General features: G+C 44.5%; 1 protein-coding gene across 1 annotated transcript in view; it reads right to left on the bottom strand.

Moving 5' to 3' along the window:
• Positions 1–664, bottom strand: part of pemt (phosphatidylethanolamine N-methyltransferase) — a 107,055-nt gene extending 106,391 nt beyond the window's left edge. The window contains exon 1 of the mRNA XM_068003163.1: positions 460–664. Coding sequence (XP_067859264.1) covers positions 460–624 — 165 coding nt within the window. The 5' untranslated portion in view covers positions 625–664. The remainder of the gene's footprint in view (positions 1–459) is intronic.
• Positions 665–13,270: the final 12,606 nt, after the last annotated feature.

Here is a 13,270-nt window from a genome sequence, read left to right as displayed (position 1 = left end):
CCGCACAAATTAGAAATTCGCATTAAAGTATCATATTATGCAAATACTCAGAATACCTGAAAAATGCATAGAAATAGATGGAATACTGCTTTATTTAAAAGGATTGAGTTGTGATGTAAAGTGTCAAAGGACTCTTCAATTTCGTAACAGCGGGAAGCATTTTCCAATAGCAAGAATATTTATTTCTTAAGATCATTTGAGCATCTCAATTTTTTTTTTATCAGTGATTATGATTTAAAAAGCCCAGGATAAAAAGCGGTTCCTCGCTTGTAGCTCAGGTGGGGGGAGCTGAAATTTAAATGAAACATAAAATCGCACGTCCCCTAAACACCCTCGCAGCGCTGGGAGCCTCCCCAGGAGCAACACAGTTTGGGGGAGGGGGTCAATTTAATGATTGAACAGAGGAACCATGGCAACCACGCGGCCTGGTCGGGCGAGCTGCAGAGTGACGGGCGATACCTTGCGGTAATCCAGATTGGCAAAGCCTCCACAGCACTCCACGTCCAACTCGCTGTCAAACGCCTGGTTGTCTTCAGGCTCCGGGCACTTTGGACTGGATTCGGCCGTCGTTTCGTTACACACTTGACCATGTATTTTCGTCTCCTGCCTCCACACAGCGAACATACGTGTCACGGCCAGGCGCCCCCTCGTGCCACTGCAGCCGTTTACGCAAACGCGGAATTTTGACTGTCCCCGATCTGCGCGTGCGCCTCGAGCAGTGCACTCTGGGATATGTAGTTCCTCTGGCTCGACGGCGACTGAAGCCGAAGGAGCTGCTTGGGAAAAAGAAACTTGCATTTGTATAACGGATTTGACCACCCCATGGCGTCCCAAAGCGCTTCACAGCCAAATAAGTTTCTTTTTGTACATAAGAACATAAGAAATAGGAGCAGGAGTAGGCCAATCGGCCCCTCGAGCCTGCTCCGCCATTCAATAAGATCATGGCTGATCTGGTCCTAACCTCAAATCTAAAATCATCTCCAATTTCCTGCCCGCTCCCCATAACCCCTAATTCCCTTTACTTCTAGGAAACTGTCTATTTCTGTTTTAAATTTATTTAATGATGTAGCTTCCACAGCTTCCTGGGGCAGCAAATTCCAAAGACCTACCACCCTCTGAGTGAAGAAGTTTCTCCTCATCTCAGTTTTGAAAGAGCAGCCCCTTATTCTAAGATTATGCCCCCTCGTTCTAGTTTCACCCATCCTTGGGAACATCCTTACCGCATCCACCCGATCAAGCCCCTTCACAATCTTACATGTTTCAATAAGATCGCCTCTCATTCTTCTGAACTCCAATGAGTAGAGTCCCAATCTACTCAACCTCTCCTCATATGTCCGCCCCCTCATCCCCGGGATTAACCGAGTGAACCTTCTTTGTACTGCCTCGAGAGCAAATATGTCTTTTCTTAAGTATGGACACCAAAACTGTATGCAGTATTCCAGGTGCGGTCTCACCAATACCTCCCTGTTTTTATATTCTATCCCCCTAGCAATAAAAGCCAACATTCCTTTGGCCTTCTTGATCACCTGCTGCACCTGCATACTAACCTTTTGATTTTCTTGCACTAGGACCCCCCGATCCCTTTGTACTGCAGTACTTTCCAGTTTCTCGCCATTGAGATAATAACTTGATCTCCGATTTTTCCTGTCAAAGTGCATAACCTCACATTTTCCAATATTGTATTGCATCTGCCAAATCTCCGCCCACTCACCCAGCCTGTCTATATCCCCTTGTAGGTTTTTTATGTCCTCCTCACTCTCTACTTTCCCTCCCATCTTTGTATCATCTGCAAACTTTGATATGTTACACTCGGTCCCCTCCTCCAAATCATTAATATAGATTGTAAAGAGTTGGGGACCCAGTAGGGAGGTCACTGTTGTAATGCAGGGCAAGACGGTAGCTAATTCGTGCACAACGACACGCCATAAACTGCAATGAGGTGCATGACCAGAGATGTCTGTTTTAGTGATATTGATTGAGTGATAGATGTTGCACCAGGAGAATTCCCCTGCTCTTCTTCAAATAGTGTCGTTGGATCTTTTACAACCACCTGAGAGGGCAGATGGGGGCTTAGTTTAACATTTTATAGATGAACTTACATTTATATTGTGCCTTTCACCTCCTCAGGATGTCCCAAATGAATTATTTTGAAGTGCAGTTGCTTTTGTTATGTAAGAATGTGGTGTAACCAATTTGTACACTGCAATGAAATGAAATGCAAGTTGTTGTTGGTTTAGGGAGGATTGTTGGCCAGAACACCAGTAGACCATTTGTGTTGTACTTCAAAAAGTCCTTTGGGATCTTTTACATCCACCTAAACAGGCTGACAGGGCCTTGATTTAACACCTTGTCAAAAAGACATCAACTTAACAATGCATCACTCCCTCAGTATTGCACTGAAGTGTCAACCTAGATTATGAGCTCAATTTCTATAGTTGGGTTTGAACCTACAATCTTCTGACTCAGGCAAAATTTCCCCCACTATGCCAAGCCGAAACTTAGTTTTTATATATAATATATGCACAAATAGAGATAAGCTAACATCCTTCTGAACTTAAACATTCTTAAAAATGCTTTAACTAAGCTGCCTAAGTGACTTTTTTCAGTATTAACAAAAAATAGGCATAGTTTCGTGTCTGTTTTCAAAAATCAGCTAGGCTGTTCTCAAAATATTCAGGGTCAAATTTTCTTACTTCATTTGGGCACGATCATTATTTGCGTACATGTAGCTGCCCTTTGTACCCAGCTTTGAGTACAAAGCAGCTTGGCATTTCTGTTCAGTGCAGTCGAGTTTTCTGTTTTCAGTTATTCTCATCTGTATCCAACAATGTTTGCCTCATTAGTTCGTGTCTATAACTAGCCATTTTGCACTATACAATACTGTACAATTGTCAGTTAGCAACAGTTCTTTCTCTAGATCTTATTAAATGTGTGCAATTTGTAGCTAAAGGTTGGCTGCGCTGGCAAAATACACATTAATAAAATGACCAAAGGACTTAGAAAGTAAACAGAATAGGTCAAAGAGAAGATATCCTTAATACGGATTTATCACACAGGTTGAATTTTCTTGGCTGTTGTTATTTCAATAAGCACACATTTAAGAACTTATTTTCTATCGATTATGAGCAGCATGAGGAATTTAACAGCACCCAGCTTCACAAGACTCCTGAAAACCATCAGTTGTGTATGATTGTATGAAAGCATTATTTTAAACTATTATATCTTGCTCTCAATCAACGACAACAATAATATAAATTTATATAAAAACATAAAATAATGGAAATACTCAGCAAGTCAGGCAGCATCTGTGGAGAAAGAAACAGAGTTAACGTTTCAGGTCGATAACCTTTTGTCAGAACTGGAAGAAGTGAAAGATTTAATAGTTTTTAAGCAAGTACTGAGCCAAGCAAAGGGGAGAGGAGGAAAGAATAAAGGGGAAAGTCTGTGATAGGGTGGAGAGCAGGAGTGATTAAATGAGAAAACAGATGATGGTACAAGGCAAGAAGGGTGCTAATGGGACAAGTCAAAAAACAAAAGATGGATCTAGAGGAGCTGTAAATGGCAACAGCAGAACCATTACCAGCACATGCTGACCGAAAAATATGGGACCAGTGGTTATGATTTGAAGTTATTGAAATCAATGATAAGCCTAGTTGTAAAGTACCTAATCGAAAGATAAACTTCCGTTGAGCTTCATTGGAACAGTGTAGGAGGCTCACAATGCGGTTTCCTTTACATTGGGGAGGCCAAATGCAGATTGGGTGATCGCTTTGCTGAACGCCTCCGCCCAGTCCACAAGCATGACCCTGATCTTCCGGTCGCTTGCCATTTTAATTCTCCATCCATTCCCACTCTGACCTCTCTGTTCTCGGCCTCTTACACTGTTCCAATGAAGCTCAACGGAAGCTCGAGGAACAGCACTTCATCTTTTGATTAGGCACTTTACAATCTTCCAGACCCAACATTGATTTCAATAATTTCAGATCATAACCACTGCTCTTAGTTTTTCAGTCAGCAAGTGCTGGTAATGGTTCTGCTGTTGCCATTTACAGTTCCTCTAGACCCATCTTTTGTTTCTTTACTTGTCCCGTTACCACCCTCCTTGCCTTGCAACATCATCCCTTTTGTCATTTAATCACTCCTGCCCTCCGCTCTATCACAGACCTTCCATTTTGTTCTTTCCTCCCCTCCCCTTTCCCTGGCTCTGTACTTGCTTAAAAACTGTTAAATCTTTCACTTCTTCCAGCTCTGACGAAAGGTCATCGACCTGAAACGTTGGCCTCCATTTTAGCACCCGCTATCGGGTGCGTACCTGGCGGGGGGGCTCCGAAAATCGGGGAATCCCGGAGCAGGTCGGGAGCCCGGCTCCAACCCGCCCACTTCCGGGTTCCCCACAGATGCGCTGACGTGCACGCGCAGCCCCCGCATGTGGGACTCCCGCAGGCAATTAAAGCCAGTGGGGTGCCACTTGAGACTATTTACATTGCTATTTCAGGTCATTAACAGACCTGATTAAGGGAATATATCAGGAGGGGTGGGATTTTAGAAACAACTGGGACTGTTTCCCATACTGAGGGAAACACTCCCAGTTGAAATGGATGTGTTGCAGCTATCAGCCTGTGGCAGCTGCAAAGGTCCATTTGACAAGTGGGGGGAGGGAGACCCTCACTCATTGCAGGAGGCCACTCTGTCACTTGGGACAAAGTTTGGCCTCCACCACCCTCCTCCTGACAATAAAATTCACCAACTTGCACACTTACCCCGGTGTCCAGACATATTGACCTACCTTGCGGACCCGCTCAGATGTACATCTTCCGGATGGGGGCCGCCATAGCTGCAGTCATGACCTCCTCAGAGGGCGAACAGCATCACCAGCCTTGCCGGCCAAGCCGTCCACCTCTGACACGTGGAGCTCCACAACACAGTGCTGTGACACATCCACCTGCACAGCAGGAGGGAGGGCAACCGCAGAGAGAGATGCATCGCAGGGGGCACTACCCTCGCCACAGGGTCCACAGACCGAGGCTCAGCTTCCTGGACCTCTCTGAGCAGCAGTGCACACGGAGGCTCAGAGTCACTCGACATGTAGTCGTGGATATCTGCAGCCTCCTTCATGCCAAGCTGCTCCCGGCTGGCCCGAGCACCATCTTCTTACCTGTCACTGTCAAAGTCACCACTGCCCTCGACAACTTCTCCTCCGCATCCTTCCAGGGTGCCACCGGGGACATCGCCGACGTCTCTCAGTCGTCTGCACAAACTAGCCCTGCAAATACGCCTACACCCACTCTGCAGTGACATAATGGGTGGCATCAGGTGTGGGTCTTCATTGTGATCCTCAGGGAAAGGCATTATTGCACAAACCAGACAAGATTCGCAAAGATGTGGCAGTAGTGGTGCCAATATAATATGTGATGTGAGTTGATCAGAAATTAAATATAAGTAAAAACCATGACAAACCGTCAAACACCCTTGTGCATCCCCTTCATGCTCACAAAACGTTTGCCTTACGCTTCCTACTGCACATATGTGATGCATGCCCTGTTTTGCTGCAGCACAGGTAGTGGCAGGTTGAGTGAGGCTGACTGTGAAAAAGATGCATGAGAGGGTGAGTATGAGATAGAGCCATGAGATTGTATGATCTCATGGCTCTATCTCATACTCACCCTCTCATGTGAGTATGAGATAGAGCCAGTACTCATCCCACTAAGTGGGATGAGTACTGGCGAGGTGAGTAAGTGCAGGTAAGATGAGGATGAGGTTTGAGTGGGCGTGAGGGGTGATGTGACAGAGTAGTGTTGGCAGTGCAGAAGGAGATGTGGGGTGGGGGCGGTGATGTGGCAGACAGAGTGCAGGGGAATGAGTAAGTGTACTCACTTTGGCTGACCTACTTAGGGCATTGCAGCGCCTCCTGCACTGTATGCAGATGGGCGATATGTTGGTGGTGCAGGTGACCTCCTCTGCCACCTCGAGCCAGGCCTTCCTGGTGGCAGAGGAAGGCCGCTTCCTCCCGCCCACCAGGGGGAAGATCTCTGTCCTCCCCCTCCTCCTCACCCCATCTAATGATACCTGGAGTGAGGCATCATTAAACTGGAAGCAGCCTTCCCCCTGGGCTCTAATGCAGTAAAACTTCCATGGCACTTCACAGGAGCATAATCAGACAAAATGTGACACCGAACCAAAGAAGGAGATGTTAGGATGGATGACTAAAAGCTTGGTCAAAGAGGTAGGTAAGGAAGAGAAGGAGGTGGAGCAATTATGGGAGGGAATTCCAGAGCTTAGAGCCTAGAAGGCTGAAGGCACGGCCGTCAATGGTGGGGTGAAGGGAGTGGAAGATACACAAGAGACCAGAGTTGGAGGAATGCAGAGTTGCAAGAAGGTTGTCGGGTTGGAGGAGGTTACAGAAATTGGGAGGGGCGAGGCCATGAAGGGATTTGAACACGAGAATGAGAATTTTAAAATCGAGGCGTTAGTGGACTGGGAGCCAATGTAGGTCAGGGTGATGGGTGATGGGAGAATGGTGCGGTTAAGGATACGGATAGTAGAGTTTTGAATGAGCTCAAGTTTATAGAGGCTATGGGAGGCAAGGGCTAAATGAGCATTGGAATAGTCGAGTCTGGAGGTAACAAAAGAATGGATGAGGCTTTCAGCAGCAGCTAAGCTGAGGCAGGGGCGGAGATGGGCGATGTTAAAGAGGTGGAAGTAGGTGGTCTTGGTGATGGATATTGGGTCAGAAGCTCAGCTCAGGGTCAAATAGAATGTAGAGATTGCAAATAATTTGGTTCAGCCTGAGACAGCGACCAGGTAGGGGATGAAATTAGTGGCTAGGGCATGAAGTTTGTGGCTTTGGTATTCCCAATGTTTAATTGGAGGAAACTGTGGCTCATCCAGGTTTGGATGTCAGATAAGCTGTCTGACAACACAGAGGCAGTGGAGGGGTCAAGAGAGGTGGTGGTGAGGTAGAGCTGGGTGTCGTCAGCGTACATGTGGAATCTGAAGTCAGTAGAAAATGCGAGAAATATACTTCTATTTTATTGTAGAGGTTGTTTATAATAAATTCTAGTTTTTTTTATTCAAGGGATTCTTTCTTAGGCTATTATATTTTTTAATTCATTCTTGGTATGTGGGCCTTGCTGGCAAGACCGACATTTATTGTCTATCCCTAGTTGCCCTTGAGAAGGTGGTGATGGGCCTTCTTCTTGAACTGTTGCAGTCCGTGTCGTGAAGGTACTCCCACAATGCTGTTAGTTAGTGAGTTCCAGGATTTTGACCTGGCAACAATGAAGGAACAGTGATATATGTCCAAGTAAAGATGGTGTGTCACTTGGAGGGGAACTTGGAGGTGATGGTGTTCCAATGCACCTGCTGCCTTTGTCTTTCTAGATGTGGAGGTCATGGGTTTGGGAGATGCTGCCAAAGAAGCCGTGGCGAGTTGCTGCAGTGCATCCTGTAGATGGTACACACTGCAGCCACGGTACGCCGGTGATGGAGAGAGTGGATGTTTAAGCCAGTGTATGAGGTGCCAATCAAGCAGACTGCTTTGTCCTGGATGGTGTTGAACTTCTTGAGTGTTGTTGGAGCTGCAGCCATCAAGGCAAGTGTAAAGTATTCCATCACACTCCTAACTCGTGCCTTGTAGGCAGTGGAGAGGCTTTGGGGAGTTGGAAGCTGAGCCACTCGTCGAAGAATACCCAGCCTCTGACTTGCTGGGCCTGGCATTTATGTGGCTGGTCCAGTTGAGTTTCTAGTCAATGGTGACCCTCAGGATGTTCATAGTGGGGGCTTTGGCGATGGTAATGCCATTTGAATGTCAAAGGGAGATGGTTATGCTCTCTCTTGTTGGTGACGGTCATTGCATGATACTTTTGTGGCACAAAAGTTACTTGCCACTTATTAGCCCAAGCCTGGATGTTGTCCAGGTCTTGCTACATGCTTCATGCGTCTTTATTTGAGGAATTGCAAATGAAGCTGAACATTGTGCAATCATCAGCGAACAGCTCCACTTCTGACGTTATGATGGAGGGAAGGAAACTGATGAAGCAGCTGAAAATAATAGTTGGGCCTAGGATGCTATTGGCTACATTCCCCTTAGAAATAAAGACTTGCATATATATAGCACCTTTCACAACTTCAGGCCATTCCAAAGCATTTTACAACTTTTGAAGTTATAATAATGTAGGAAGTGCAGCAGCCAATTTGCACACAGCAAGGTGCCACAAACAGCAATGTGATCATGACTAGATATTCTGTTGCTTGAAGGGTAAATGATAGCCAGGACACCTCCCCTGCTCTTCTTTAAATAGTGCCACCTGAGAGGGCAGATAGGCTTTGGTTTAACATCTCATTTGAAAGAGGGCACCTCCAACAGTATAGCACTCCCTCTGTATTGCACTGAAGCATCAGCCTGGATTATATGCTCAAGTCTCATGGAGTAGGATTTGAACCCATGCCCTATCTGACTCAGAGGCACGAGTGCTACCACTGAGCCACAGCTTGATGCATTAAGTAGGGCTCCAGCCAGCTATTTGGGATGTACCATCTCACTGCATGTAGATGGAAGAAAATCTTTGAGAGATAACACACTTTGCTGGGAATTCAGACATTACATGCTATACTTTTTTGTGTTTACCTTGACAATTTGATCTCTTTTTAAATATCTTAAGTAAATGTTTCTTTTCTTCATCAAAGTCACTCTTGTTTTGAAAAGTTATAGTCTGTTTTATCAGACAATTATATGGAATTAATTTTTTAATGGAAAATGAGTTTATTTTCCTGGTACTTGTTTCACTGTTTATTATCACAGTTGTCCCTGTGACTTTAGCAATTCCATTTGTACAGCTGTGAGATGACAAATGTAGAACTGACTGTTGATTTTTTGATCAAAATTCCTAGCTTTATATGGTGATGGTAAACCAATGATACATTTGCCCTGTTTGCATAAGTAGATCAATTTCAATGGAGATTTATTTGTCCAAATTGGATTTATTTACATAATACATAGCCCTGAAGCAGAACATACAAGAAACTGAGTTCACACTGCGGACTAATTCATATTTTATGTTCTGCAATTGGATCACAAATTGGCAGGGATTTGAATCAAACTCTTTACAGTCTAGTTTGATTCATGTCTGCTTTTCAATCCACAGTGGAAGGTATACGCTTTTGCTCGCCAGCAATAGCAGAGTAAACATACCCGTAAAGTTTACTTAGTAACTTTTTAATTAATAATTTTATTGTTTTGATAAGACCTAATAAAACAAAAATAAAAGCAAAAGAATGGTGAATTATACAAAGTAATCAGATACGCATTTACTCCTTATTTTAAACATATGGCATTAACATATGGTCTGTGGCATTAATTCGCATTAGATTAGATCTTAATTATTAAAGCAAGATACAGTGTGGCAATGACTGTCCTACAACAGCCACAAATGTCTTTTGAAGCCAGCAACACTCTCAGATTACCATTTTTACACAGTGTTTAATTTACCAGCCTTGTTACCTTTCCTCCTGATGGGTGACTTACATTGGAAACAGTTCCATGGGCACTAGCAGCCCCCCAGCACCTTAATGGTCATTCTTAATGTGCAAGCCTAGACTGTGAGTCTGCTAGGCTAATCAACCACAGCATCACAGACATGCCCAATGGTGTCTCACTTGACATCCACAAATGCACGCTTTTCAGCAGGGTTACTTGATAGCCCTTGTTTTCCCTTCACTATTCCACAGGCACTGGGGCCAATTGCAGCACCCCAATTGATATACACTGGGATTTGATGCAGAAAAGCTACAAATCTAGTTCTAAATTAGATTAGCAGCTGTTATGAAACTGGTCTTTTGACAGGCAACTGTCTCAGTGAGAGATTAACCATACCTGCTGTGCTGGTTATTTAACCTTCTGTAAAGGTGAGCTAGAATTGTCATGCAAACTTTGTAAAAATTTAGTTTAAGCTGAATCTGTGTCATATGAAGCATTTGACGTGGGGATGCTTGCATTAGTGCATTTCTTGGTTCTTTGGTGTCACGTATAATGTTTAAATCCATGTTCCCATTAATTTGTATGTGACTCAAATTGCTGAGATTAACCAATCTCGGGGCTCCACAAAATTTGGGCTCCACAAAGAACTACAAAGAATGTACAGCACAGAAACAGGCCATTCCGCCCACCAAGTCCACTTTTGTGTTTATACTCCACGTGATCCTCCTCCCACCCTTCTTCATCTAACCCTATCAACATATCCTTCTATTCCCTTCTCCCTCATGTGTCTATCTAGCTTCCCCTTAAATGCATCTATGGTAGTTGCCTCAACTACTCCTTGTGATAGCGAGTTCCACATTCTTACCACTGTCTGGGTGAGGACGTGTCTCCTGGATTCCTTTTTGGATTTGTTATTGACTATCTTATATTTATGGCCCCTAGTTCTGGTCTCCCCCACAAGTGGAAGCATCTTCTCTACGTCTACCCTTTCAAACCCTTTCATAATCTTAAAGACCTCTATCAGGTCACCCCTCAGTCTTCTATTTTCTAGAGAAAAGAACCCCAGCCTATTCAATCTTTCCTGATAGGTATAACCTCTCATTTCTGGTATCATCCTAGTAAATCTTTTTTGCACCTTCTCCAGTGCCTCTACATCCTTTTTATAGCCCGGAGACCAGAACTGTTCGCAGTATTCCAAGTGTGGTTTAGCCAAGGTTTATGTACAAGTTTAGCATAACTTCTCTGCTTTTCAATTCTATCTCTCTAGAAATGAACCCCATTGCTTGGTTTACTTTTTTTAATGGTTTTATTAACCTGCGTCGCTACTTTTAGTGATTCTAAAAAATACAAATATGAGGGGCAGTACTTTAAAAAAAAACAGATACACCAGGAGTGAAACTTAAAAAAAGAGCAACGCCATAAGAACATAAGAAATAGGAGCAGGAGTAGACCATACGGCCACATGAACCTGCTTCACCATTCAATAAGATCATGGCTGATCTTTGACCTCAACTTCACTTTCCCGCCCAATCCCCATATCCTTCGATTCCCATAATGTTCAAAAATCTATCGATCTTAGTTTTTAATATACTCAATGACTGAGCATCCATAGCCCTCTGGGGGAGAGAATTCCAAAGATTCACAACCTTCTGAGTGAAGAAATTTTTCCTCATCTCAGTGCTAAAGGGCCAACCCCTTATCTTGAGACTATGACCCCTAGTTCTAGACACTCCAGCCAGGGGAAACAACCTCTCAGCAGATACCCTGTCAAGCTTTCTAAGAATTTTATACATTTCAATGAGATCACCTCTCATTCTTCTAAACTCTAGAGAATATAGGCCCATTCCAGGACAACCCTCTCATCCCAGGAATCAATCCAGTGAACCTTTGTTGCACCGCCTCTAAGGCAAGTATATCCTTCCTTAGGTAAGGAGACCAAAACTATACACAGTACTCCAGGTGTGGTCTCACCAAAGCCATATATAACTGCAGCAAGACTTCCTTACTCTTATACTCCAACTCCCTTGTAATAAATGCTAACATACCATTTGCTTTCTTAATTGCTTGCTATACCTGCATGTTAACTTTCAGTGATCCATGTACAAGGGCACCCAAATCTCCCTGAATACCAACATTAACTCAACTCTTACCTTTTAAAAAATATTCTGCTTTTCTATTCTTCCTACCAAAATGGGTAATTTCACATTTCACCACATTATACTCACATTATACCTTCTTGCCCAATCACTTAACCTGTCTATTTCCTTTTGCAGCCTCTTTGCGACCTCCTCACACTTACTTTCCCACCTAGCTTTGTATCATCAGAAAACTTGGATACATTACACTCGATCCCTTCATCTAGGTCATTGATATAGATTGTAAACAGCTGAGGCCCAAGCACTGATCCTTGCAGCACCCCACTAGTTACAACCTGCCAACTTGACAATGACCCGTTTATTCCGACCATGAGCAACAGTAGAAGAAAAATTAAAACAGTTGGAGGGAGACTCAATAAAAAAATACAAAAAACGGGAGTGGAAGTAAAAGAAAGTAATGTGGCAAGGCGAAAGCACAAGGTGGTAGCACAATGTGATGAAGCATGGCACAGTGTGGCGAAATGTGGCACAGTGAGGTGAAGCATGGCACAGTGTGGCGCAGCATGGCACAGCGAGCCAAAGGGTGGTGTGGTGAAGCATGGCGTAGCAGATCCAGACAGGACTGTAGGACAGATTTACGGTCATGGGTCCCACCTGCGCTGGAGGAGGTTTCAGGTCTTGGTAGGGCAGATGTGGTTGGACCACAAGCACCTTTTTCACTACCCCTCCAGAATATGCCGTCAACTGTTTTGAACCACACCTTCAGCCGGTATATCCTAGCCTCCCTCTTAACACTGCAGTACCTCCTCCACTCCCCACCTCCTAGGTTTTATTGGGCTTCTTCCATGTACCCCTCTTCCTTTCCCGTTTCTCTGTAATGGCCTCATTCCCATCATCTCCCCTATCCCTTAGCATTGCCATTATCCCCTCCGCTTCCCAGTACAACATTGTTCCTGTTATGTCACCTTTGCCAGCTCATCGTCTTCTCCTCACCCCTCTCTGATGTCCCCCCACCATTTACCTGATGTCTCTCACTGCATTGTACTCCTCATTCCCACTTTCTTACTGACCCCTTTTCTCTCTCACTGGGTACAGCTGTATTCCCCTCTCCAATTACCCCCAACCTTCCTCTGTGGCTTCCCCCTATCCCCATCTCCTTCTATGGCTCCTCCCTACCCCCATTCCCCCTCTGTGGCTCCTCCCCACCCCCATTCCCCCTCTGTGGCTGTCCTACTCCATCTTCTTGGCTGTCCTACCCAATTCTATGACTGTCCCATCCCTTCTACATTGGCTGACCTCAATGCTCCCCATTCCCTCTCCATGGGTGTCCTCTAGCCCCCTTCACTGTGACTTCCTCATCCCAGAGAGTGGTTAGAATGTGGAACTTGCTACCACATGGAGTAGTTGAGGCGAATAGCATAGATGCATTTAAGGGGAATCTAGATAAGAACATGAGGGAGAAAGGAATAGAAGGTTATGATGATGGGGTTAGATGAAGTAGAATGGGAGGAGGCTCATGTGGAGTATAAACACCAGCATGGACCAGTTGGGCTGAATGGCCTGTTTCTGAACTGTACGTTCAACGTAATTCAATGTAAGATATATATGTACATGCTTTCTTACTTTCAAAAGCCTATAATCTGAGACCACTTCTCCAATTGCCTACTAAAATTGTTGTTTTGTGCAACTAACCAAAATT

The sequence above is a fragment of the Heptranchias perlo genome, chromosome 22 (genome assembly GCF_035084215.1).
Source record: "Heptranchias perlo isolate sHepPer1 chromosome 22, sHepPer1.hap1, whole genome shotgun sequence".
NCBI lineage: Eukaryota > Metazoa > Chordata > Chondrichthyes > Hexanchiformes > Hexanchidae > Heptranchias > Heptranchias perlo.
Note: the sequence above shows the minus strand (reverse complement) of the source record. Positions and strands in the feature narration are given on the sequence as shown.